The sequence below is a fragment of the Leptopilina boulardi genome, unplaced genomic scaffold (genome assembly GCF_019393585.1).
Source record: "Leptopilina boulardi isolate dan_hultmark-lab unplaced genomic scaffold, ZJU_Lbou_2.1 LbouV2_273, whole genome shotgun sequence".
NCBI classification, from domain to species: domain Eukaryota; kingdom Metazoa; phylum Arthropoda; class Insecta; order Hymenoptera; family Figitidae; genus Leptopilina; species Leptopilina boulardi.
In genome coordinates, this window is record NW_026137833.1 from 3,091,896 (window position 1) to 3,119,512 (window position 27,617).

General features: G+C 25.8%; 2 protein-coding genes across 3 annotated transcripts; both read left to right on the forward strand.

Moving 5' to 3' along the window:
• Positions 1-537: 537 nt before the first annotated feature.
• LOC127281593 (sorbitol dehydrogenase-like) lies at positions 538-8,282 on the forward strand. The gene is made up of 8 exons (XM_051305366.1): positions 538-609; positions 1,510-1,543; positions 2,512-2,672; positions 3,884-4,047; positions 4,287-4,471; positions 4,914-5,092; positions 7,645-7,766; positions 7,903-8,282. The coding sequence occupies exons 1-8, from the start codon at positions 556-558 to the stop codon at positions 8,054-8,056; spliced, it is 1,053 nt and encodes a 350-aa protein (XP_051161323.1). The 5' UTR covers positions 538-555; the 3' UTR covers positions 8,057-8,282.
• Positions 8,283-9,011: 729 nt separating this feature from the next.
• On the forward strand, positions 9,012-26,228 carry LOC127281594 (FAM172 family protein homolog CG10038). Of its 2 annotated transcripts, XM_051305367.1 has the most exons (9): positions 9,012-9,073; positions 9,153-9,350; positions 9,526-9,601; positions 12,458-12,573; positions 12,659-12,988; positions 13,082-13,201; positions 13,281-13,382; positions 25,587-25,671; positions 25,752-26,228. In XM_051305367.1, the coding sequence occupies exons 2-9, from the start codon at positions 9,291-9,293 to the stop codon at positions 25,853-25,855; spliced, it is 993 nt and encodes a 330-aa protein (XP_051161324.1). In that variant the 5' UTR covers positions 9,012-9,073; positions 9,153-9,290; the 3' UTR covers positions 25,856-26,228. The 2 variants fall into 2 exon arrangements, with proteins under 2 accessions (XP_051161324.1, XP_051161325.1); XM_051305368.1 differs by lacking the exon at positions 9,012-9,073 and having other exon boundaries at positions 9,080-9,350; positions 9,446-9,601.
• Positions 26,229-27,617: the final 1,389 nt, after the last annotated feature.

Here is a 27,617-nt window from a genome sequence, read left to right on the forward strand (position 1 = left end):
AGTAGAATAACGTACTTCATTCTGAAATTAATTCGCAATATATCATCGGACTGCCTGCATGATTTCACATGGATTCGGTCTATAAATTCTTTTTTTTTTCATTAAATTGAGTTTTGATTTTAAAAAAATTCTTGTATAGATTGTATAAATTATTTTTCTAGATAATATTGTAATTTGAAAAAATTGATTTAGTTTTTCGTTTGAAAAATAATTGATTTAATTTTTTCCATTGAAAATTATCGTTATTTTTTTGAAAATGATATTTTTGTTTTAATTTTTTTTTTATAAACAAATTTAAAAACTATTTTATACTGAAATTATAATGAAAAAATTAAAATGAATTATTTAATTCTTTTTTTTTGATGAAATTGCTCTATTTCTGGAGGCAAAGAAAAGTTAAAAAGTGTTTGATATAGAGATTGTGCTCGCGCACTCGTTTAAATATATATTGCTTGTGCCAAGAAAATGAAGTTCAGTTTAGTTCTCAGTGTTGTTGAAAATACATAGCAGAAGAGTATTCTACTTCAAAAAAAAAAAAAAAAAAACCGTGAAATCATGGCAAAAAATAATCTTACAGCAATTCTTTATGGAATCAATGACATTCGATTGGTCAGTACAAAATGTACTTATTTATAAATTTTACAATTTTTGTTCAAAAAGCGAAAAAGAAGATTTTTTAAACAAAATTTTTTTTTTTCATTTCAAAATGCATTTATAGATTTTTTAAAAATTAAATTTTAAAATATATGACTATTAAAAGTAAACATTTTTTTTAATTAAAAATAAGTGAAAAAAAAACTTTTATAAAATTTTTCTTCCAACCTTGAGCTTGACAGTGATAGTGGTTTAGATATGGAGATTATATTGATCGTGACACACGTGTTCAGAATAAATATATATAATATCAAAATGACCCTTTTCCGGGGTCCAATTAATCATGATACATTTTTATAATTTTTTTTTTTTTGGTTTTAAGATAATTTTAGTATTTATTTCTAATTATTATTAAATTAAAATCTTTCAATTAAATTATTTCTACTTTTTAAATAAAAATTAAAAATTTTTAACTAAATTTTTTTAATTCAAAAATCGGAATTTTTTTAAAAATTATTTTCTTTGTATATAGAAAATATTTTTACTTTAATTATTTATAATTTTTTGAAACTTATTTTTTAAAAAACTGTTTATTAAAATAAGATTTAAAAAAATTACTAACTTCAATAAAAATTAATTTATGAATTCAATTATGTTTCTTCTTTTCAATATTACATATGCGTGTTTTGATATTAAAAACGAATTTTCGTATTAACATTTTGATGCAGATTTTTTTCTATTCAATTTTTATATAATTATTTATATTTTTAGAAAATAATTAATTTTTTTTTTAAATGAGAAATAAAACTAGACAAAAGTTTGTACATGAAAAGAAGATGAGCGCGGTATTTAATTTGAAATAATTTTTTTTTTAATTGTATGTATATTATTTACAATTTTTCGTTTTTGTTGTAGGAACAAACACCAATTGAAGAACCAAATGAAGGCGGTAAGACAACGTGAAACGCATTGCAATTTACACGTATTTGTTTAAGCTTATGCAATATTATTGACCTTCACTACAGGTCTGTAGATAATATAGTGCAAAATAAAAAATAAAAACTCCATTAATAAAATTCACATTAATTGTCATTTTGAAGATTATTATAGACTTTAAGCATAGATCTCAATTTTTTAAATTATTTTATATTATTTATTATTTATTACTTATTATATTTTTTTTGTAATTTTTTATTGTTTTTAAAAATAATTATAAAATGAGATCAAAATAACTACTATTAGCTTTTTAATATTCTTAAAAAATTTTTTCGTTTTTGTTTTCGATTTTTTAAAATTTATAAATTTAAAATTCTTTTAAAAATCCAAAAAAAAAGCATAAAAGTTTCCATAACGATTTTTATTATTAAAATATAATTTTTTTTATTTTGCAAATGGAAAATTATTTAATTGAGTTGAATAAAATTTTTAATTTATATATAGTTTTATCTGAATGTAGTGATAGAAGAAGTATCGCAGTTTGTTATCTATTTTGTTCTTTTGGTAAACATCGCGAATAAAAGAAAAATTCATGTTTACCAGTATATTTTATCTCTTGAGACTTTCTTGGAATCAGCTAAATTAAAAGATACATACAGGATTTAAAAAAAAGAAAATAATTGTAAACTAAAAATAACAATTACAATCAAATTAAATTTCTATGAAAAAAAAAATTAGTATATCTGTAAAAGAAAATTATAATTAGTTTTAGTTTTTTAATATTAAACAAAATTTATATTAAACAAAATTTTTAAACGTTCTCTTAATTAACTAAAAATTAAATAATAAATTTTTTTTATAATATTTAATTAAATTATTATTTTTTTTTTAAATAAGATAACAAAAATAACATTTTTATAAAAAAGATTTCGAAAATTTGGTAGATTTTTTTCTAAATAGATGAGTAAAATATGTTTATAGAGGTTCTTCTTGAGATGGGTTGCGTTGGAATTTGTGGATCTGACGTTCATTATTTAGTGGAAGGAAGAATTGGCGATTTTATTGTTAAAGAGCCAATGATCATTGGTCATGAAGCTTCCGGTACAGTCGTTAAACTTGGAAAAAATGTGAAGAATCTTAAAGTAGGAAATTAATTTTTCCCTTAATTTTTATATGTGTGTAAATTTATTTACTAAATTCAGGCCTCGGATTATACGACTTTTTTCGACTTATTTTAATAAAATGCGATTATTTCGACTTTTTTTTACATTTTTAAAAAAATTTTTTTAATAAAATATATTTTTTTTAGTATAAAATGCAGATGATCTTGAGATCTTCTTTATTTCAATTATTTAACAAATTTTTAACGAAAATTCTTCACTAAATTAATTATTTTTAATAATTATAATGAAATTCATCACAAATTCAATTATTTCAAATTATTTTTCAATTAAAATTTTTATAAAATTTAACAATTGTTTATAATTTTAAAAAAATATCAAAAAAAAATTACCAAAAATTTTTAATTCAAAATCATAAATCAATTCAAAATCAAATAAAATTTAATTATTTTCAAAAATTTCAATTCAAAATCAACTAAAATTCAATTATTACCCAAAATTTCAATACAAAATCAAAGAAAATTTAATTATTTTTAAAATTTTCAATTCAAAATCTTTTAAAATTCAATTATTTTCCAAATTTTCAATTTAAAATCAAATAAAATTCAATTATTACCAAAAATTTCAATTCAAAATCAATTAAAATTCAATAATTATCAAAAATTTCAATTCAAAATTAAATTATTATCAAAATTTTCAATAAAAAATCAACTAAAATTGAATTATTATCCAAAATTTTAATTATAATTCAATTATTTTCAAAAATTTGAATTTAAAAGCTTCTAAAATTTAATTATTTCTAAAATTTTCCATCGAAAATTTTTTGATATTTAACAATTTCAATTATAACTCTAAGGAAATTAAATTATTTTTAACTATTTTTATAATATTCTTTGAAAATTCAACTATCTGAAACCATTTTTCAATTAAAAATGGTTTTCAAATTATTGTATTTTTGTCCGCAATTTATAATAAATTTTTTAGTGAAATCATCAAAAAATTTTAATTAAAAATCACTTAAAGTTCAATTAATTTTAAAAATCTCAATTGTAAATCTTTGAAAATTCAATTACAAAAATCGATTTTTTTGACTTTTTTTGTGCCTTTAAGTCGATCCGAGGCCTGTAAATTTATTTAATAAATTTATTTAGTAAATTTATTTAGTAAATTTATTTAGTAAATTTATTTATTAAATCAATTTAAAAAAAAGTTTATTTAAAAATTTCTTTCAGGTTGGAGATCGAGTAGCAATTGAACCAGGTGTTTCATGTAGAATGTGCTCGTATTGTAAAGAAGGACGATATAATTTATGTAAAGATATGATATTTTGTGCAACACCACCTTTTCATGGAAATCTTCGAAAATTTTACAAGCATGCTGCCGACTTTTGTTTCAAGTATAAATTATTTTTCTTATTCTTTTTTTTTTAATTTTTCTTTTTAATATAGAAAAAATAATTAATTTTCATAATTTATATATTATTTTGAAATGAATTTAAAAAATTTGTTTGAAAATAAAAAAAAAATTTCTTTTTTCGATAAAGTGATTGGGAAATTAATTTTGCTAATTTTAATTTTTATATTAATTATTAATTGAAAATTTCAAAAAAAGAAGGGAAATTCTTTTTTTCCACAGACTTCCAAATCACATGAGTTTGGAAGAAGGAGCTCTTTTGGAACCCTTATCATGTGGTGTTCACGCTTGTAAACGAGCCAATGTTGGAATTGGATCAAAAGTTTTGATTTTGGGAGCAGGACCTATTGGTCTTGTTACTTTACTTGTTGCCAAGGCCATGGGGGCCAGTAAAATTGTCATTACCGGTAATAATAAAAAAAAAATTATTATTTATTTTCAAATACATTTTTTTTTTGCAAAATTACAATAAAAAGTTGCTTTTTCGAAAATAAACTACAATTTTTTAATTTATTTAAAATAACAAGAAAAAAAGATAACTACAATTAAACACTCAAACAAAAGTTGAGAAATTTTAAAATTTCTAATTTGAGAAAAACGAAAAAAAACAATTTTTTTTTTTAGAAAAAATAAAAAATTAAAGGTAAAATTTAAACTTTTTTCATTATTTTTTTTTTTTATGATAAATTATAATTTTTTTTTCTGTTAGAAATTGAAATTTACTCGGCTATCGCATTTTAATGAAGCGTAATAATGTGAAAATAAAATAAAAAAAAAAAACAATCATCAATCCAGCGATATTAGAGTTATAATATATATATCTATATAATTATTTTGAAATAATTTCAGATTTAGTTCAGGAAAGATTGGATATGGCGAAAAAATTAGGAGCGGATGCAACAATGTTGATAAAGAAAGATGTATCGGAAAAAGATAATATTAAAAAAATTCACGAATTATTTGATGGTGAACCCGATAAAACAATTGATGCTTCAGGCGCTCAATCTTCTGTTCGTTTGGCAATTTTGGTAAATTATGTGAATAATATCCTAAAAAAAAAAAAAAAATTGATATAATTCCTTTCTCTAGATTTTTTCTTGTTTTCTTCCATTATTTTTTTTTTTTTTTTATTTATTTGAATACGAAAAATAAAACGTTTGCTTTATTTTTTAAAATTAATAACTAAAAATTTACAGATAAATAACTGATAGTTTAAATTTTTATAAAAATTTCAAGAAAACAAATTTTTATTGCACATTTTTTTAATTTAAAACTAAAAATTGAATTATAAAAAATAATTGAAGTAAGTTGAACATTAAATACAAAAAACAAAATTAAAACATTTATATATACAAAATTAAGAACAAAAAATTGAAAATATTAAAAACTCCAATAAAAATTTTTAAGTTTAAATAGGAAACTAATTATTGAATTGAAAAATGTTGAAAATTGAATAAGAAAATTTTTAAATTTATCGATTTTGTAATATATTTAAAAAAAAAATTTTCACAAATACGGATAAAAAAATTGCCCTTTTATAAATTGAAATTAATAAATTAAAATAAAGAAATAAATATTTAAAATGACACAATAAAAGCAAATATTAAAATATTTTTTAAAATATAAAAAATAATAGTATATTAAAAACAAGTGAAAAAATAATTCCCAGTGTTTTAACCCTTTCATGGCCAGTGGGACACATACGTCCCACCTACTTCAAAAAATCATAACTTTCTTAAAACTTAATCGATTAACTTCACTAAGATCTCATTTTGAAGGGGAGGGATAGAGTAACAAATGTAAATACATGTATTTTTTTAAAAAACTACCCTCTTTGAAATACACCCCTTCAAAAAACCCGAAAAATGAGAAAAATGAAAAAACAGGTATAAATTTCAGAAGAAATTTTTTTTTCAGGCTTTTATAGTAACATATGTTTAAAAATATTGCAACCTTTGTAAAAAAAAATTAATATTAAAAATCCAACCCGAGGGTGCAGAAAAATAACTAAAACTACCCCTAAAAACCAAAACCTTTAAAAATTAATAAATTCGCTTGAAAATTGTTACTTGGGGGTTTTCGGGGTCGCTGATTACGAATCCGATGTCCGTCTTTAAGAATTCAAAATGGCGGATCCAATATGGCGACCGATAAATATAAAAATTCACTAGATTCATTTGAAACTTGTCACTTGGGGGGTTTTCGGGGTCGCTGATTACGAATCCGATATCAGATTTAGAAAATTGAAAATGGCGGATCCAATATGGCGGACGAAATGATTAACTTTCATTAGATTCATCTGAAACTTATTACTCAGGGGTTTTCGGGGTCGATAATTACGAATATGATGTCAGTTTTTAAAATTGCAAAATAATGCTGGTGTCATTATTGCCTATTAATTTTGTAGGTTTTAGTGCCTGTTGTTAGGAGTTTAGTATGAAAATGAAAATTACAGACCCAGGCTCAATCGGTGAGGTAGTGGGAGAACGCTACACAGAGAAAACGAAACGACGCGCTGATTGCCTTATAACAGCAGTTCCACATGGGAGCTTCTTTGCTACTGTCGTACCCCCCCTTTCATTTACCCAATGCACTCCCCTCTACGCCATCGTGGAGGGGAGTGCATTGAGTATGTACTCAATGCATTACTCAATATGATAATAATCAGTGAAAATTATTTTTTTGATTGTTGAAAACTGAATTCAGTATCTTATAACTTATGAATTAGGGGTGGATTTCAAGGGTAGGGGGTGAGTTTATTATTATTATCCATATCTGTGAAACATTGAAATACTTTTTTACAATTCAGAAGCACTTAGAATCCATATAATTTTTTTTATTTATTTACAAAAACATTTATCATTAAGGGGTGGTTATTTGACTTAAGGGTTGTTTTTCAGGGGTTGTTTATATTCAGTATTAATACTTAGTTATCATAGAAAATTTTTTTTTTCATATTTTCGAAAATCAGTGAAAATTATTTTTTTGATTGTTCCAAACTGAGAATAGTTATGAATTAGGGGTGGGCTTCAAGGGTAGGGGGTGAGTTTATTATTATTATTATCTATGTCTGTGTAACTTTGAAATAATTGTTTATAATTTAGAAGCAATTAGAATCTATAGATTTTTTTTAATCATTTATAAAAACTTTCACCGTCAAGGGATGATTATTTGACTTTAAGGGTGTTTTCAAGGGGTTATTGATCCTTTTCAATTTTTAAGCAACCAGGCAATGTTTATAAATAAATAAAAAGTAGATAAGAGCTGAAAAATATTTAATTCATCAATTTGGTTAAATATCAGTTTTTTGGGGTAGTAATGTACCGTGGGGGTGGTTTTAAGGGGTGAGACATGTTAAAAAAAATTTTTTTCTCATACTGAATACTTTAGTAATTAAATCTAATATACATTATAAGTCTAAAGTAACGACAAAAAACTCGGCCATTAAAGGGTTAAAAGTATTAAATAATTTATTACTTATTTACCTCAATAAAATGTGAAAACAAAATAAATTAAATTAATTATAATTTAGAGGACAAAATAAAATTTGAATAATTTTTCTATTTCCATATTTATAAAGGCAACTAAATCTGGTGGTGTAGCAGTTTTAGTTGGAATGGGTGCACCTGAGATTCAAATTCCACTTATAGATGCACTAATTCGTGAAGTGGACATTAGAGGCAATTTTAGATATGCCAATGAGTAAGAAACTTTATATAAAATGCTTCAAAAAAAAAATAAAAATAAACAAACAATTTTTTTAAGTAATATTTTTTTTTTAATTAGAAAAAAAAATTAATAATTGAATTTTTTGTAAAATTTAAAATTTATGTTTCAGCTATAAAGATTCATTGGAACTTGTGGCATCCGGAAAAGTAAACGTAAAGCCATTAATAACTCACAATTTTAAAATTGAAGAAACAGAAAAAGCTTTTAAAACAGCAATGACACCCGAATGTAAATCAATTAAAGTTATGATTCATTGTAAATAGAAAAAAAATGTTTTATACAAAATGAAATGATACAAAAAAAATATGAAATTTATTTTAGAAATTTAAATGTAGAATTTTTTTTTAAAAACTTATTATAAAAAAATGCCAAGAAAAAAAATCGTAATGAAAAATATTTTCAGAATGATGAAGAATTCAATGTGATAATAAATAATTGTAAATTTAAAACACTGTATTTTGTATAAATAAAGATTATTTTTTAAAATTATTTAAAATTTTTTAAATTTAAAAAACTGTGCGTTCAAGTAATATATTCAGTTAAGAAAATTATTTAATTCAAATAATCGGTTATTTGAATATTATTAAATAATTTTTTTTTTTTTTTTGAATTAAATAAACTGTATTTGAAGAAAATATCATTTAATTGACTCAATAATTATTTAATTTAAATAAATATTTATTTAATAATAGTCAAGTAACCGATTATTTGAATCAAAATACATTTTTTTTTCACTTTAATTACAATACGTTATCAATAAAAATAATAAATTATAAAATATGCATATAAATTTATTTTTTAACATCAATTTTTCGAAATAAATAATTAATACGTTATAAATCTATATTAACTTTCGAATTTTCTATTGTAATTAATTTCAAATGTTAATAAAGAATTATTTAAATAAATGTATTTAGAACCTAATAATATTTAATTCTATTTTTTTTACGAAATTTGGCGCGCAAGTTCAAAACGTTAACAAATTACCGTGTCGATAAAATAGATATAATAAGTCAAATCATTTACCAAGAAGTTTTAATTTCAAAAAATACATTATTTAATAGAGAATATTAAAGTTAATAAATTTTAAAATATTAATAATAAAAAAAAGCGATTTATATAAAATTTTATTTTTACATAAAAACAAATTTCGAAATTTTGAAATTCCCACCATTTAAGGTTACTTTATATTTAACTTCAACATGTGAACTTGCCATTATATTCCAAGTAAACGCTAAAAGTGGGGATACAGTTTTGTATTTTGTTTAGTTTGCATCAATGTATATCTAACTTTGTTATCATTAACTAATAATCATTGACATATTTAACAAAATGATAATTTACTTTATTACTTTACAGGTAGATACGTTGCAGTGAATTATTGGAAAGTGAACAAAGTAGTAAAGATAAAGCATTTATTTGATGTCAGTGATGCTTTGTGTTCTTTGTATACAGAACATAAGTTTATAACAAAAAAAAAATATTAAATAATTATAAATGCAATCTGTAAAATTAAAAAAATCGTTCCTAATTGGATTTTATCTATTAACATTAGAGGTAAGTTTTATTATAATTTATTATACATGTTCTTCGTTTCTTTTTTTTTATTATTTTTTTTAATATATATATATGTATAAATGTCAAATTTTTAGGTTATGCGCGGTTTATGAATTGATGAAACGCGTTTGTAAACAAATCTCAGAATTGAATATTGTATACATTTTTTCTTCAGTATTTAACAAAAAGAACAATGGCACATTCCGAATTTCCAAAAACATTAGAAGAATTTGGCTATGGCTTTAATGAGAGTAAGTATAGTTTTTTTTTTTTTTATTTCTGTATACTACAAAGTTTATGGGCAAATCTCCAGAACAGGACAATAATTTAACGTTATAAATATGAAAATTTTTAAATTAAACGCACCCATTTGATTTATAGATATAAATGTTCGAAATATGTTTAGAAATAATAATTTTTTTTTTTGCGTGATCCATTTTCCTTTAGTGCTGAAATAATTATTTTTAAAAAACTAAATATTTTTTACGCTACAATCTATATTGTTCAAAACGAAAAACAAATGACGATTCTTCAGATCTTCTTTATTTCAATTATTTAAAATAAATTTTTTGAAAAAAATTCTTCATTCAATTAATTATTTTTAATAATTTTAATGAAATTCTTCACAAATTCAATTATCTTAAACTATTTTTTAAATTAAAATTTTTATGAAATTTAATAATTGTTTATAATTTAAAAAAAAAATTAGCAAATATAATTAACAAAAATTTTTAATTCAAAATCACTTGAAATTTAATTATTTGCGTAAATTTTCAATTATTTTTAATGATTTTTATAATATTCTTCGAAAATTCAATTATCTGAAGGAATTTGTCAATTAAAAACTTTTGTAATTCAATTTTTTTTATGTGATTTCTAATAAAATTCTTCATCAACTGAAATTACTAAAAATTTCTCTTATTATAATTATTGTTTGAAATTTAATACAATCTTTAGAAATTCAATTATTTTCAAAAATTTCAATTTAAAAGTTTCCAAAATTTAATTATTTTGAAAATTTTTTGAAATTTAATAATTTCAATTATAAATCTCTTGAAATTCAATTATTTTTAATGATTTTTATAATATTCTTCGAAAATTTAACTATTTGAAACCATTTTTGTCTGGAATTTCTAATAAATTTTTTAGTAACAGAAATTGTTAAAAACTTTTAATTAATAATCACTTGAAGTTCAATTAATTTCAAAAATCTGAATTATAAATCTTCGAAAATTCAATTACAATTTAAAAAATGTTATCTAAAATTATTTGATTTTAAATTAAAAAAAAATTTTAAAAATGTTATCTAAAATTATTTGATAAATTATTTTTAGTTCTTTAAAATTTAATTATTGTCTGAAAATTAATAAAATCTTTTGATATTAAATTATTTCTAAAAATTTCAACTTTAAGGGGGGAAACTCGTGTAAATGCACGTTTTTTTGGGATTTTTTTTTTGCAAGGACTGGTAAAGTTTATTGAATTAAAGTAAAGCATACCTTAAAGTACACAATAAAAGCTTTATGAAAAAAATTTTTTTATTAAAAAATATTACAAAATGTCGGCTTTACAGGCGTTTAAGTTGCATCTTTGATTTTGCGCCGTGCAGCCTACAAGTCACAAATCTCAACTAAAATTAAAAATCAAAATTTTTACCGTTAAAATACGCAAATACGCCTTGGATGACGAAGAGAAAACTAAAAAAAAATTTTTTTTGAAAATTTGGGACCATTTTGAAAAAAAATCACTTTTTTTATAAACAATTGTTAAAAAAATTTTTATTTAAAAAAGAAGCTCGTCTTGCAATAGCCAGTAAGATAAAGAAGATTTGTGCTAAGTTTGATTAAAATCGGTTAAAAATTGTCTGAGTTACATTGCACGGCGCGCGAAAAAACACGTTTCGAGAAAAACGCGTATAAAGTTTTCGATACATTAAAGTAGTGTTTTAACTATTGCCTTGAAGACGTTATGTATTCGAAAATAACTATTGCACAAAAACCAAGATTTACTATCACTTGCTTATGGTGCTTGCTGATGACAATTAATAAAATTATATTGACAAGAAACCGAAAGAATAGAGGGATCTCGTGCTCATAGTTAGCTACATTTGGTTGTATCTAAAGTGCTAAACATATGTTTACTATCGACATTCATACATATAATTATAGATTAGAAATATAGGATCATATTCTACAGATAGTAAACTAATTTTTAAAGCAAAAAAAAAAAAAATTGTAAAAAAAATATTTTTTACACGAGTTTTTCCCCTTTAACTCTTGTAAAATAATTATTTAAAAAAATTGTTATTTAAAAATCTGTAAAACTTGATTAAGTATTGCTTGAAATTTTTTTGACCATCAAAACTAAAAACTATAACAAAATTTTTAATTCGAATAAATTGTTTAAATCGGACTTCAAAAAATTATAAAAATAGAATTTTAAGAATTTTTTTTAGAAATTTGTCCTATTTATAATTTTGAAACTTTGTCTTACAATTAGTTCGAATCTGAAATATTCGAAATAAATTTTCTTGATAATATTCATTATAGAATTATTCTCATTATAGAATTAATAAAATGAATTTAATACCTAATAACATTAGTTATTTAAAATAAAATATTTATTAACCAATTCAATTTTGTTAAAATAAAAAAAATCGACTTTTTTTGGAATATAAATCGACTAAAATGACTTTTTTTGTGTCTCAAAGTCGATCCGAGGCCTGTAATAATTATTTCTACCGTTTAAGAATTTTTTTTTGTAATTATTTAGTCCACAATGTTAATATTGTTGGGAAATATTTTACTCTTGATATTATTAAATAAAAATTATCATTATAATATAATTTACTAATTTCAAAATGTATGTAAAGAAAAAATCCCGTAAAAAATTGTTGGATTTTCCCAAATCGTTAAACATACGTAATTAAAGAAAAAGAACTTTGCCTTTAATTAGCTATTAATAGTTCACATATAATTAATTAAATTAATTAATTTTAATTATTATTTATTATTAATTAAAAATGTTCCAGTAATTTTTTTTTAAAGATATTTTTTTAGACTTAGAAAATAAAATATTAATAATTATTAAAAAATTTTCATTTATAGATGGAAAACTTCGAAAACTTGACCCAGAAACGGGAGATACATCAAATAAACCTTTTGAATTTAATGTTTCTGATGATTCAGACTACAATCAAAAACATTATGAAGCTTTAGGTGAAGTACGTAATTTATAAATGTAAATAAATTGAAAAAAAAATTTTTTTTTTTTTAAAACAAATAATAATTTAATTTTAATATTTTAAGGTTATTAATCATTACGTGTATAGTCTTTTGGAAAAAGAAGGATTAAAAAGGTTGCCAGTTCCAAAGAACAGTAAAGATTCTGAAGAATTAAGGACATTTGTCTTTGCAAGTGATGATTATTTAGAAAATGAAAAATTAATAGTTTTAATTCACGGAAGTGGTGTTGTAAGAGCTGGACAATGGGCTAGACGTTTAATTATTAATGACAATCTTAATTCAGGCACACAAATACCTTATGTGAAGAAGGCCAGAGAATTAGGATACGCAGTGATTGTCTTAAATACAAATGATAATCATAGACTAGTGAAAGGAAAGCAGAAAGAAATTAAAGTAAATTTTTCCGAAATATATATATATATATATTATTTTACAAAAAAATTCTTGGCAGAATGAGACTAATAATTTTTTCTTTTAATACTTCAGGATAGTGAAAATCCGGAAAAACATATGGAAACTGTTTGGAAAGATTATATTAAACCTTCAAACGTTAAACATATTGCCATTATAGCTCACAGTTATGGAGGTGTTTGTACGGTCAAATTTGTAAGTTTAATTTTTTTTTACTGTGAATAAATTTTTCATCTTGATGTGAAAAAATAAAAAAAAAAAAATTCTTTTCTAGGGTATACGAAATCCAGAAGAAGTTACAAACAGAATTTTTGCCATTGCTTTGACTGATTCTGTTCATGTGATGCCTTCAAAAGGCGCTGACCACTTAATAAAGGTAAAGTTAATATTTTTACAGTGTGTAAATTAATAGATTTTTCAATTTATATAGGTGTATCTACAAATAGACTATGTGTTCCTTCATTCTGTTCATCTAAAAGTTGTGGAGATTTGAATAGTTTCGATGCTTCTAAACGAAAAATAGATTGACCAAGACGTCTTTAGAATGACTTTAGAACGTTCCAAAGTGTCCTAGGATATTGCATCAATGTTTCAAAGATATAAAAAAGATGACTTAAAGACGCCCAAAATATTTTCTAACTCTGCCTCAGAAACGTCTCTAGAACATCTTAAGAGTATCCTGAAATTGTTCCCAAAATGTTTTAAATACGTCTTCAGAAGGTCCCCAAACTGAAAAAATTTTAGTCCCGACAAATAAATTTTAAAATCATCAGCATATTTATGATATTTACAATGATTTACAATTTACGAAAGTATATTTATCCAAAATGATTCATGGCAATCACTAGACAGAATATCTGGGGGAAAAAAATATTCTGATGTCTTCATAACGAGGATAGACAGTCAGAAAGTGAGGCAGATCGTAATTGCTAGCATTGCAAAACAAACAGTTGTCGCGAGGTCTCAGAATGAAGAACATTTTATGTAACCGAATATAATTCGCATATTATATGCTATAGCCAAACAAAAAAGACACTGTCTTGGTTACCGAGAATCATTCATTTTATAAATTTTTTTTTAGCCAAGAAAGAGTTTTTCGGAAGATGATATAATCTAACGGGGAAGTTAGCCCAGTATTTATCCGTAAACAATTGGTTTTCCGCTTGTTAGTTTTTTACTTGAAAAATTTATTTAAATATTTTATTAGTTACAAAGTTAGCCTAGGTATTCATCTGTAAACAATGTAGAATGTTTTCAATTATTATTTTTTAAAAAGTTTTAAAGTTGACGTTGGGAACAGAACACCTAATATTTTATTTTATTTCATTTTATATTGTTTATTTATAGATTGTGTGATTTATTTATTTATTTATCATATGTTTTATTTATAATGTGTCTGTTCAGTTATTACTTGTTTTTAAAAAATGGACTGATTGATTTGAACTCCAAACTCTATGTTTTTCTCCAACGTTAAGGTGGTTTGTTTTTATTAATTTGACACCGCAATTGATCATTATTTCTATGACTTGACATATGTTTCTTATTTGACTCCCTGAGGAGGAAATCATTTAGATTTCGAAACGTTGGAGTAAACCTTTATTAAAACAACAATGGTCCGAATGTTATCGTTTTATTCATACGAAACCTTCTAATTATTATTTTTTCTTCTATAGAAAAATTTATTTAAATATTTTTTTACTTACAAAGTTAGTATAGCTAATTGATAAGTAGAATTATTTTTAAATTGTTTTCTTATAAATATTCTTCTTCTTAAAGGACTTGTGGTGTAGTCAAGTGTCAGAACCATCTTTTTTTTTTATAAATATATAAATTATTAAAATTAATTAAAAACTTTTTTTTAAAAAACATTTCGAATTTTATTTCATTAATTCTTGCATATATATAGTGTTAGAGTGTGTGACTAGTTCAAAATGTCAAACATAATTTCTCGATTCGCGATGGAAGACCTTTTGTCGCGACATATCGCCAGACGGATAAAGAATCATTGCAAAATTGGCCTCCCTTACACTTAAACGCCAAGTCGTATGTAGTAATTGATGGAATTGATGGGGGTTCTCCGTAGAGCGATTTGTCCATCTGTGGCATTGTCCTTTCTCAAATGACACGGCATGAGTTCTCTTATTAGCTGTCTATATTACCGAGTGGCACTTTACCACCTCGGGCAGTCTCCCATGTGCGACATATCAATGACACTCATAAAGTTTCCTATTTTTTCTCTCTCGTGATTTTCTATAATAGCAATTTGACTAAAATTTATAAAAAAAAACCAAAATATTTTTTTCAATCGTGATTAGTTTTCTAATTTATTAAAAGTTTTATGAATAAGGAAATATTTTTATAATTTTTATTTAGATCCACTTAGTATAAAGCCGTTCGTTTGTGAATTTTTTTTTTTTAAAAGATTATGCATCTGCTGGTATTGTTTGCTATACAATAAAACCGCGTGACTTCTTCTATTAGTCACTTGAGCAGTCAAGAGGTGATCCATGATATTTGACTAAATATCTACTGGAGCAAAGTCAATAAATACCTTGGAGTTTTTTTTTCTTTTTTTAAAAGAACTCCTTCGACAAGGCGGGTAATTATCGAATGTCAGTGGCTCATCATTCCGCGTCATCGAAGTCATATTTAGGGAGACAGTTTTTTCTCTCTCTCAAGGGAAATTAGTGCGTGCAGAAATATTCTCTTTACGATAGTTTTACCCATATATAAAAGCACCCTACATATATATATATATTTCAACGATGAAAGAAAGATTGGAAAGTATGTACGTTGCTCTTTTTCACAAAAAAATTGCGCAAAAAAAAAGTTATGCTCTGCTCGTTATTGATTTTCCTTTGAAGCAAATGGATATGAAGTCGTTCTGAATAGAAGAACTTTTTTTCGCCAAACGTTACTGATCAGAGTTTTCGACTGATGGAATTTCAAAAAAAAAAAAAAAGAAAATATGACGCATATTAAAATGTTGAAGTTTTTATATTCAGAATTTTAGATATTATATTTTGTTATATACGACTATTTCTGCTGGAGTAATTGCATAGGTTCCATTGATATTTTTTTGACTGTAAGTCAGTAATATTGTTGAACACAGGTATTCATGAAAAATGATAGAAATTGAATATGAAAACATTTTTTTGATGTTTCTTTTTCCCAAAAGTTAGAATAATAATAATAATAATTTAATAAAAAATTGGTATTAATTTTTTTCTGCATTTATATATGCGGTAGAAAAGATTAGGCCACCCTGTAGGAACCTGACTAAAGAAAAGTACAGGGGTATATCGGGGAGGATGAATGTCGTGCTCTGACAATAGCCGGTATATTCTCCTCTCAACTTTCGGGTTTGAGTGAAGTAGCTGCCGAGAGAAGTGGCTATCTGGTGTAGCATGCCAGGAACCTATATAACGCCCCTTGTATACCATCAACCTATTGCTGCGGGAGTCACTAATGTCTAATGGGATACTTCTTACCACTGAATTGTCTACGACTTTTAACGTTGAGGTACTTAACTCTGTAGGTCTAATCACAAGTCTCTGAAATATCTTTTCTGTGCAGTTATTAAACACTCAACAGAAGAGGCATTTCATTTTTATTTCGATTATATATATATAGAAGTTGTCCGGTTATACAATGAACAATTCTCAAGGAACCTCTACAAAAATTATGATCAATCAAAATTTGACAAGTGTTAAATTAATGAATTTTTTGTATTGTACAATTAGGATTCAGCATTAAAAACCAATATCTATACGTAAAAATTGATTTTGAAATTTGAATACAAAGTGAAATTTAATAATTAAAAATCATTCACTCAATTGCAGAAAATTGCCTACTATATGTTAGCCCAGTATTCTTCCATAAACAATTTTTAGAATATTTTCCATTTGTTACACAGGACAACAAAGGGAAATTGAGGTGGACATGTTCCAAGCGTAGGTGACCTTTATGTTTTTGGGGTCGCTGATTACGATGCCGCTGTCCGTATGACCTCATCACGTCAACATCATGGTCAACTGAAGGTCAAACACCCTAAATTCGAATATTTAATTTTTTTGACCCCGGAATCAGAAAGAGCGGAAAATTTTACGTCCAGATACGTTTTGACCTTTTTTTTAAACTAACATTTCAAGGTCATTTCTAGGTCAACTCAAGGTCAAACACCTTAATTTCGAAAATTTAATTTTTTTGACCCCGGAATCAGAAAGAGCGGAAAATTTTACGTCCAAATACGTTTTGACTTTTTTTTAAACTAACATTTCAAGGTCATCTAGAGGTCAAATTCTTCTTTTAATCTTTCGGCAGGAATTTTAGCCTGGATTTGGTCCTAGAACAGTTGCTTTTTATGTTTTTGGGGTCGCTGATTACGATGCTGGTGTCCGGCAGACAGATTAAAAGATGAATTTGACCTTGAGTTGACCTTGAAATAACCTTGAAATGTTAGTTTAAAAAAAGTTCAAAACGTATCTGGACGTAAAATTTTCCGCTCTTTCTGATTCCGGGGTCAAAAAAATTAAATATTCGAAATTTAGGTGTTTGACCTTGAGTTGACATTGATGCTTACGTGATGGGGTCATACGGACACCGGCATCGTAATCAGCGACACTAAAAACATAAAATGCAACTGTTCTAGGACCAAATCCATGCTAAAATTCCGGCCGAGAGATTAAAAGAAGAATTTGACCTCTAAATGACCTTGAAATGTTAGTCTAAAAAAAAAGGTCAAAATGTATCTGGACGTAAAATTTTCCGCTCTTTCTGATTCCGGGGTCAAAAAAATTAAATATTCGAATTTAGGGTGTTTGACCTTCAGTTGACCTTGATGCTGACGTGATGGGGTCATACGGACAACGGCATCGTAATCAGCGACCCTAAAAACATAAAAAGCAACTATTCTAGGACCAAATCCATGCTAAAATTCCGGCCGAGAGATTAAAAGTAGAATTTGACCTCTAAATGATCTTGAAATGACCTTGAAATGTTAGTTTAAAAAAAAGGTCAAAACTTATCTGGACGTAAAATTTTCCGCTCTTTCTGATTCCGGGGTCAAAAAAATTAAATATTCGAATTTAGGGTATTTGACCTTCAGTTGACCTTGATGCTGACGTGATGGGGTCATACGGACACCGGCATCGTAATCAGCGACCCCAAAAACATAAAGGTCAGCTACGCTTGGAACATGTCCACCTCAATTTCCCTTTGTGGTCCTGTGTTATTTTTGTCAGAAAAAAGTTTATTCAAATACTTTGTCACTTATACAGTTAGCCCAGTATTAATTCGTAAACAATTTGGAACGTTTCCCAAATGTTAGTTTTATTCTAGTTGTTTAGAATTATGATGGTGCAGGAAAAGAAATAAATTTGAAAAATAATTAAAATATTAACAAACTTAATTATTTATTGTGATATTTCTCAAAACTGATACAACCAGAGTTAAATTACAGGTACAGGAAAAGGCGCATATGATCTTGATGAAAAGCGTGGTATTCTAAAATTTACTTGACTCAAGAGATACGGACAATCAAATTAAGAGTTTATAATTTTGAATATAAAAAGTAAGACTAATATAATACATCTTTCTGCCAAAGTGAAGAAATTGAATCGTTGACATAATTATAGGTAGTCAGATTTTATAAATTAGTCAAAGATATTTTTATTAATAGACAATAATTATAGGCAAAATATTTCCATATTTCCATTTATATAAAATTTGTGGATTTAATAAGTTAACTGTAAAATTACTAATATTTTTATTAAAATTAGACAGTTTACTCAAATATGACATCCATTTTTCTAGTAATATTTTAGTAACATTTTTATCCTTTACCCTGTATCCTAACGACTTTTATCCTCTATCTTTACAACTTTTTATCCACCTTTTTTTCTGTGAATTTACAATTTCAAATTCTATTTATCATTATTCAATAAATAAACAATTTTATTTCAAATAAGAACCAAGGATAGACACAGGCTAAAACAACACATTATTCTTTCAAGTTTGTCGTAGTTTGCTTTTAAAAATGAGTTTTATGAAGAGGAACGATACAATCGTTACTTACGTAGTTGTTTTCTTATTTTGTACCGCATCAGATTGGTGTAAGAAGTGTCAAACTATAGGCTTTCTTTTAATGCGGGCACGACCCGATATCAATGAGTTGAATTTCCCATGTCTCATCTGGAAAAGTAGTGTCGAGTTGCAATTGATAATTAAGTACACATTTTACCAAATTTTTTCGTTCTTGTAACTTTCATAAGGTTATTTAATTCGTCATTCACTAAATTGAGTTCAAACTTTTACATTTGGATGATGTAAAATAGTCAATATAAATCACATCATGACGAAAGGACTATACTATACTTGTAAGATACGTGTTATTGCTTAAAGATCAAATTATGGATATTCTGTATAAATTGTTTCTTAATTAACTCAAATACGACACTAGTTTCACAGACTTCTTGCGATTGAAACTCATGCCTTTAACGTCTGCTTGATCACAATTGTTTTGAGAGAACTTTTGGAACAGCCGAATCTAGCGGATGGGCGACATCACGATACACCTTGTACCGAATTTACAATCGCAAAAAAGCTGCTGTACAAGGCGTGCTTCGGTTTTAATACATGAAATTTAGGACATTTGAAAGGGTATTTTGATGAGTTGAAAATTATTATGAGGAAAAGTATTTCTCAAAACATTTGTCAATCTCTGCTGTTTTATAGAACTTATTTGAGGCCATAAAATTTTACTTAATAAAGTAGGCTTAATATTGGTTATAGTTCCGAAAGAAGGTTTTGCAACCTTCAGTTTTCCATATGAAAACTTCAAGTCTTTTATTTTACCAACGAACTGCATTTTAAGTCATTGACGCAATATGAGTTCTTGCGGTTCTTGTTTTAGCTAATTTTTGTATACGTATGTAGTTTTAGCAACACAGAAAATTAAAAGGCATTAAAATAAGCTGCAACGCTTATTATTTTAATCCATTTTGGTATTAAAATAAGCAAAATTGGATTAAAATAATAAACGTTGCAGCTTATTTTAATGCCTTTTAATTTTCTGTGAATGCAGCATGTTAGATTCGACTTGCATTTTTTAATGATATTAATGAAAGTGAAAAACAAAAAATGCTTTATCAGCATTGTCACGCATTTAAGTTTTAAATACTAAACATTAAATAATATAAAAATTTATTTTTCTGAAGCGCGGATTGAATTAAAAATAAAACGACACCGTTTGGTTCGTTATATTTTATAAAAATGTAAGGAAATTCATTATCGTTTACAAAGTTAGTCCAGTGTTTATTTGCAAACAATTTGGAATATTTTCCATTTGTTATTTTTCTTCCAGAAAAAATTAATTAATTATACTTTGTCACATCTAAAGTTAGCTTAGTATTAATCCGAAAACATTTTGGAATGTCTCCCATATGTTATTTTTATTCTAACAAAATAAAATGCAATTTATTATATTGTTTACAAAGTTAGCACAGCATTCATCCGAATAATTCGGAATGTTTTTTATTTCCTTTTTTTTTGTTTAGTAAAATATAACGAAATTCGTTATCGCTTACAACGTTAGCAAATGTTGCGTATTAGAAATGTGGTGAAATACGACGTTTGAAATTTACCCATTTATAATTAATATCACTAATTTAACATTGATTCATATCACTGTACTGATCAATTAAAAAATTTATAATTCTTTTTCCAATTATCAATTATATACCATGTCTTTTCAAATTTTTAATATCTATAAAGTACATAATATAATGTTTGATTGAAGATAGGTGTGGCTCTTTACTTTTAGTATATATAAAGTTTTGCTTCTGTAAATTGGGTTCGAGAGCGTCGATAATTACATTATTGGAGGTAGGCAGGTAATTAATTAAAGTGCTGGTATACCATTTGTAAATAGTAGAGAAATACCCGGGACTATTTGGTTGTTCGAAAACTTGGCTAGTTCGTGTAAATATAATCGGGCGGCATTTCTCTTGGGAATGAATGATAACCACGAGAGAGAATGAGAGAGAGAGAGAATTCGCGCGCGCACACAGTTTGATAGATGCCAGATTTTCTTGTTTGATCAAGAGAGTATTTGTGTGCAATTTGATGTACTTCTACCGCGCGTTCAGGTATATTAGAGTAGAGGTTTGCGAGTTACTATATCACCATTTCACTCACATTCGCACAAAAGGAGAATAATGTAATCAACGGACACACGAATGTTTGTTTAGCTAGCGCTGCCCGTTTTGAGTCAACATTCAGACGAAATTGATGCGTTCACTCTGTACGTTTGTAAAGTGGCTGCATTTTGCGCGTTGATCGACGCAAAATCACGATTCAAGATCTGTTTTGATTTGCCTTCAATATTGATAGAGAGAAAGCAAGAGAGAGAGAGAGAGAGAGAGAGAGAGAGAGAGAGAGAGAGAGAGAGAGAGAGAGAGAGAGAGAGAGAGAGGATTTGTATATATACGTTTGCTATATGTACGATATCAATTGCCCTAGTGCCGTTGATCTACTATACTTGATCAGTTTTTGATAGTGCGATCAGAAATTTCAAATTTTGATTGAATTTTTAAAAAAAATTTGTTTAAGGAGGGAAATTTAAGTTAAAAGTTTTAAAATACAGTCACAGTTCTGCTTACAAAATTTTTGTAAAACTTGGATTTGTTAATCATTTGTAAATGATTGTTTATTTCAGAGAAGGAAACCACAAAAAACGTCCTTTGCCCACAAACCCTTAACAGGGTTTTCAAAGAAACCATTAAGTCAAGACTTATTAGATGGTTGATGAAATTTCTCGTTAAGAACGTTCTTATTAAGAATAATAATAATAATAATTGTTAAATGAATTTCTAAGATTTAATAAGAGAGGAAGAGTAAACCAGGTGTGGTATAGTTGAGGCAAAGTCAATTCTGTGGTTTTTGTGGTGAAAGGCGCACGTGCGCGCACGGATAGTTCGAATAATGCGGAAGGATATATATTTCGATATCGGAACAACCGGTATTATATTATATATGTAAGGATGTAGTGTCTTCTCTTTGTGGCTTTGTGGTTACAGGTGCTTAAAAATTGAGGATCCTATATACATATTATAATAATATTGAGAAGCCACTTAAGTTAAACAAGTTATAGCACCGTTGACTATATACAATGCAAGTTAAACGGATTCTTCAAAATGACATTTCGGTAAACCGAAATTTATTTCCGTTTTCTGTCTTTTTCTCCATCATAATATTTTTATCGAATAATATAAATTACAATTTTATGATACAGTATTTTCTAAATAAATTCTAAATTACTAAAATCACTAAAATTTGACTAAATTGGATCTCAAATTCAATACAAAATGGCTCGATATTTAGAACTTAATTTTACGTTAATTGAAATCTTAAAAAAAATCAAATACCAAAAATAAGCAGAACGTTACGATTCGACTTAACTTTTTATTCTTCTGATCGATCCCCTATGTATGAAAGGGCGCTAGACAACTTTTGTATCGCCTGTATATATTGTCAACCGGACTAAACTATAATCTAAATCTCAAATCTTACATCTCAAAACTTATAACTAATCAAAATACTAATTAAGATCGACCAATATGAATTATTAATTAAGTCTTTTGCACATACCAGTTCATGGTAACAATAAATAATTCGTGAACAATAAATTAACAATAAAAGAATATTATATTTTCAATAGAATAAACAAGTGATATTATAATATTTTCTTTATAAACTGTAAATTGACTTTATTCCGTTATTATTAACAGTAGCAAGAAGGTGAAACATTATTATTGATAATTATTAAAAATGACTGACGCAGTTATGCTCTGCATCGATGAATGGACTCATCATGGAAAAAAGAGTTATTATAAACTGTTTTGAACTTTAAATTAAACTGAATTTATAATAATTGAACTAAATAATATTGTAATTGGATATAAATTAGATTTTATTAATATGGCTGTAACCACAAACTGTAACTTGAAACACATACTTGAAAACTAAACTTGTTAACTCGATGAGGGCTGGATGGCAAGAGAGTGAGAGAGAGTGGAAACTAAATTTTTAATTCATACTAAAATTGGCACTAGATGACTAAACGATTTTCTTCAATTTTAACCAATCAGAAATATTTTCCTACCTTAATTCTCCTAGAATTCTGAATTACTAATACAATCTAAACGACTATTCCAATGTCAAGCTCGCGATAACTTAAACGTTGGAACCTGTTAATAACCGAAATAAATAGCATCTTTGTTAATTAAACAAAGCCTGCCAATCTAAAACTAACTTAAACTAAATTAATGCAAAATTCCTTAAAAATAGAACTCCAGTATTTCAATTGGACTTGTGTCAAGTATATAGAAAATTCTCAAAATGTGGTAAACATTAAATCGTTATTCATAGCGAAATTCAAAATACAAGGATTAGACATAGAATTCATGTCAATTTCCTAAAATATTTTATCTACGTAGCAAACAAATACAACATGAAGGTGGAATCAATTCTCTAACTTCATGTTTGACAACTGTTAGTTTCAAATAAAATAATTAACTAGTGACGAAATAAATTATACTTTAATATTGCAAATAACCTATTAATTTAATAAATAACAACTTTAAAAATAAATTATCTAGTTTAATGTTAAAATAATTTATAAAGGAAAACAAACATGTTTTTAATTTAATTTAATAAATAAAAATTAAGAAAATTAATCTTATTGCATTATTGCAAGAATTAAAAATAATAATTGCATGAGATTTAAAATTAGGATATTCTTTACCAGCCTAAATTTAAAAATTGAAAAATATTTTAAATCAAAATAATTATTTTTTAATTAAATTAATTTAAATTTTCATTTTTTGAAAAACTCTTTAACTCACAAAAAATGCCCTATACATTTTTTTAGTGAACCCTTGCGTGAGAACAAAAATTCTATTTCTGAGTTTATATCTTTAGAATTTTTTAAATTAAATTTTTTTCACATTTTAGACAATGTCTAATAGAAACTATTAATGTGTTACACTTGAAAAATTTGTTAGCCATTTAGATACTTCTTTAAATTGCTTCATTTCTTCATCGTGGGAAATCCTTATGAATTTTATGGGTCAGACCATTATATTTCGACCAAAGTCGTTGCGGCCTAATTTTAAAAAAAATTGATACTTGCAGTTCTGATTCTTTATGATATGCAGAGAACGAAATAAAAAGAATTATTACAAAAATTTCTTTATTTTTCTCAAAATATGAGTTTAAAGTGAAGAAGGTCCGGAAAACTGTCACTTTTTTAGCAATTATAAAATATATAAAAACACATATAATAATTGTTAAAAAGGTAAAAAGAATGATTGTTTCTTGTTTAGAATGAATTGATTTATTATTTTCTAATGATTAAATTAGTGAAAAAATTAAAATAATGGATAAAATATGTCTTTAAAGTTAGTTTGTCAAATAACCTAATTTTTCGATTTTTATCAGTTAATTACAATTAAGTGGAATTATTAAATTAAATTTGAACTTACCTAATATGAAGTATATGGATAGGACATTCAAATTTTCTTGGCACTTTCTATATTTTCATACTAAATATAAAAGAAATATTGAGTTGAAAGTTCGCAATTACTGCATTTTTCCGAAATTTGCAACTGAATATCTCCGTTAAAGAAAAATAAAAAAAAAATTGGCACTTGCACAGCAGCTAAATCGGATCGAAATCTACGCGCACCATAAATTCCGTTTTGGTCCCGAAACTATTTTAGGAGATATAGGCGATTAAAAATTGCACATTATTTTCAGGTTAAAACTGTACTTGCTTCTAACTTGAAGTTGGTCTACTCTCAGCGATCGTGTTCAATGTTTAGATTTTGAAATTGATATAACGACGAAAATTAAAATATTTTTCAGAATTAAAAAATAATTCGCAGTGCAATCGATAATTAACTATAATAATCTGCTAATATTATTAATAAAGCTGAATAGTTTCGGGACCAAAACGGAATTTATGGTGCGCGTAGATTTCGATCCGATTTAGCTGCTGTGCAAGTGACAATTTTTTTTAAAATTAGGCCGCAACGACTTTAGTCGAAATATAATGGTCTGACCCTTATATTTTTTTTACTTTTTTTACTATATACATTGTTTGTTAGTCGTCATATTTAATACAATTTAATTTAAAAAAAGGAACATTTATTTAAAAGGAAATTATATTTATTCATTTAATTTACTCTTTTGTTGTTAAATTATTTATATAATTATCAATTAACAATTATAAATAAAAATGGAATAACTTAATCTGGCCCCAGCTGGGATTTCCCAACCTTGGGAAATCTTTGGGATCAGCGTTACGCGCCCAGTTTGGGCGTTGTCTGGGTTGCCCACTTTGGACATTGGGAAACCCAGTTTGGCCCAGATTAGGACCCAGTCGACTTTTCCACACGGGTTGGTGTCATTGTGACGCCAATTACAAAAAATAACGTCACAATATATGTATATATATGAATTTAATAGTTTTGTTTGAAACTTTTTTTTCCCCATCAATAAGGCAAACATTTTTTCACAGATTGCTAAAAATTGGGTTTCTTCGGAAAAACCATTGGATACACCTGAACTATCTTTAAGTGGAGATATTGTACGAGTTTCGTCAGGTATAAATTTAACTATATAGGAAATTATTCACATTTTTTTTTTTTAGAAATAAAAGAGAAATTAACTGTTTTTTTTACAGGGCACAGTGTTCACGAAATGACGTCATGGTCTTGCATAGAGTCACTTTTCAATTATTTAAATGATCAATATAAACAAGCGTCTAGTACTAGAATGGAATTATAATTATTTACTATATATATATATATGTAACTTATTATTATCCTTTGATAAATGGATAATACGATTTTTATACACTTTTAGACGATCAATTTCTTTTCTATTACTATATAGTATATACTTTTAAATTATTCACATTTAAATATCTTCCATAAACTGAATTCATTGAGAATTTTCAACTTTCTTTTCTAATTTAAATATAGATATACGTATACGAAAAATTGTTTTTCGAACAATTTGTATTTTATTAAGAAATTAGGATTGAATTGTGTGGTTTTTTATAAATTTTTGCACTTTGAATATAGATTATATGTTTAATCTTATATGTATCACATTTATATTTTTTAATAATAAACTATTGTCACTGATAGATTTTATATTTTATGAATTTTTATTTTGAGCCTTTTTATAGTTTAATAATTTACTAATATTATGTCGATTGATTTTATATTTAATAATGAAATGACAAGTTTAGAAATAATTTATTATTTCTTTTTTAATTTAAGATAATTGTTTTTGTCATTAGCACACACACACACAATTGCTTTGTTTATCAGGAAATCTGTCCCAGAAATGTTTGTGTGTTCTTGTGACGAAAAGCAGGCCAAGCATGCGTCTGTAATCGTGTTACTGTAATTGCATTACGAGCATTCCCCTCCAAACAATAAGAGACACTAATATTATACAGATAATATCGCTATTATATAGATTGTCATTCATTAATATTTTTTCCTTAAATGAAATAAAATATACAATAAACATTCGTGAAATTAAAAAAGGTTAAAATTACTATGACTATTCTTTTTTAAATTAAATTTTAGTAAATTTGTAAAAATTATATATTTTTCTAAAGTGGTATTTTCATGATTCAAATTTGCGGTTTTTTTTTCAATATACTTGTCTTCTAATTAAAATTTTTAATGAAAGTCCAATAATGATATAGTTAAATTTATAAAGAGCATATTATAAATCGTCGTTCTTGTCTGTGAGCGCGGATATATTGCTTTATCAAAAAAAAAAAAAAAAAAGAGGAACTCTCAAAGGAAGCGACCCTCGGGAATTTCCCTTTCATATATAAGCTTAGGCCCGTTTATTGACAGAACGGATATAGTATATATGGATATAAAAAAGCCCCTTGAAAACTATTCACCAAAATGGCGCACAATTTCTTCTTATCAGAGAACCATAAAAATATTACTATGGTCAACGACCTGAATTTTTGCTGAAACTCGACACGAAGAAAAAGTATATTATATGGTCAAGTGTGTGGATAAGAATCTCGTTGGTTTTATAAATGATGAGCGCGCAAAGATCGCCAATGAAGTGCACATCGAGAGATAAATGGTCGCGATGTGAGAGAGTAAAATAAAAAAAAAAAAAAAAAAAAAGGATCCGATAAATAAAATTGCGAGGGTAGACTTCGCATTTTATCAAAAAGGATCAATTGAATTATTGAGGTAATAATTTTCCAAAAACACACTGTTTTGGATTTAAATTTCGCGCGCTTAATTCTCCCAACCTTATCGACAGAACATAGAAGGGAAACTCAGTTAAGAAAATTTTTTTATTAGCCATATGATAAGAATTTTGAAAAAGGAAATATAAAATCTACTTTAATATATGTTATTCTTGAAATTACTTGTCGGTAAAAACAATATTATGAATTTAGTTTTTTTTTTAGTGTAAAACAAAATTTAAAAAATAACATCCTCCTTTTATATTAAAGAAAAAGTGTGATTATCTTATTTTAGATGCAGAGCGAGATAAA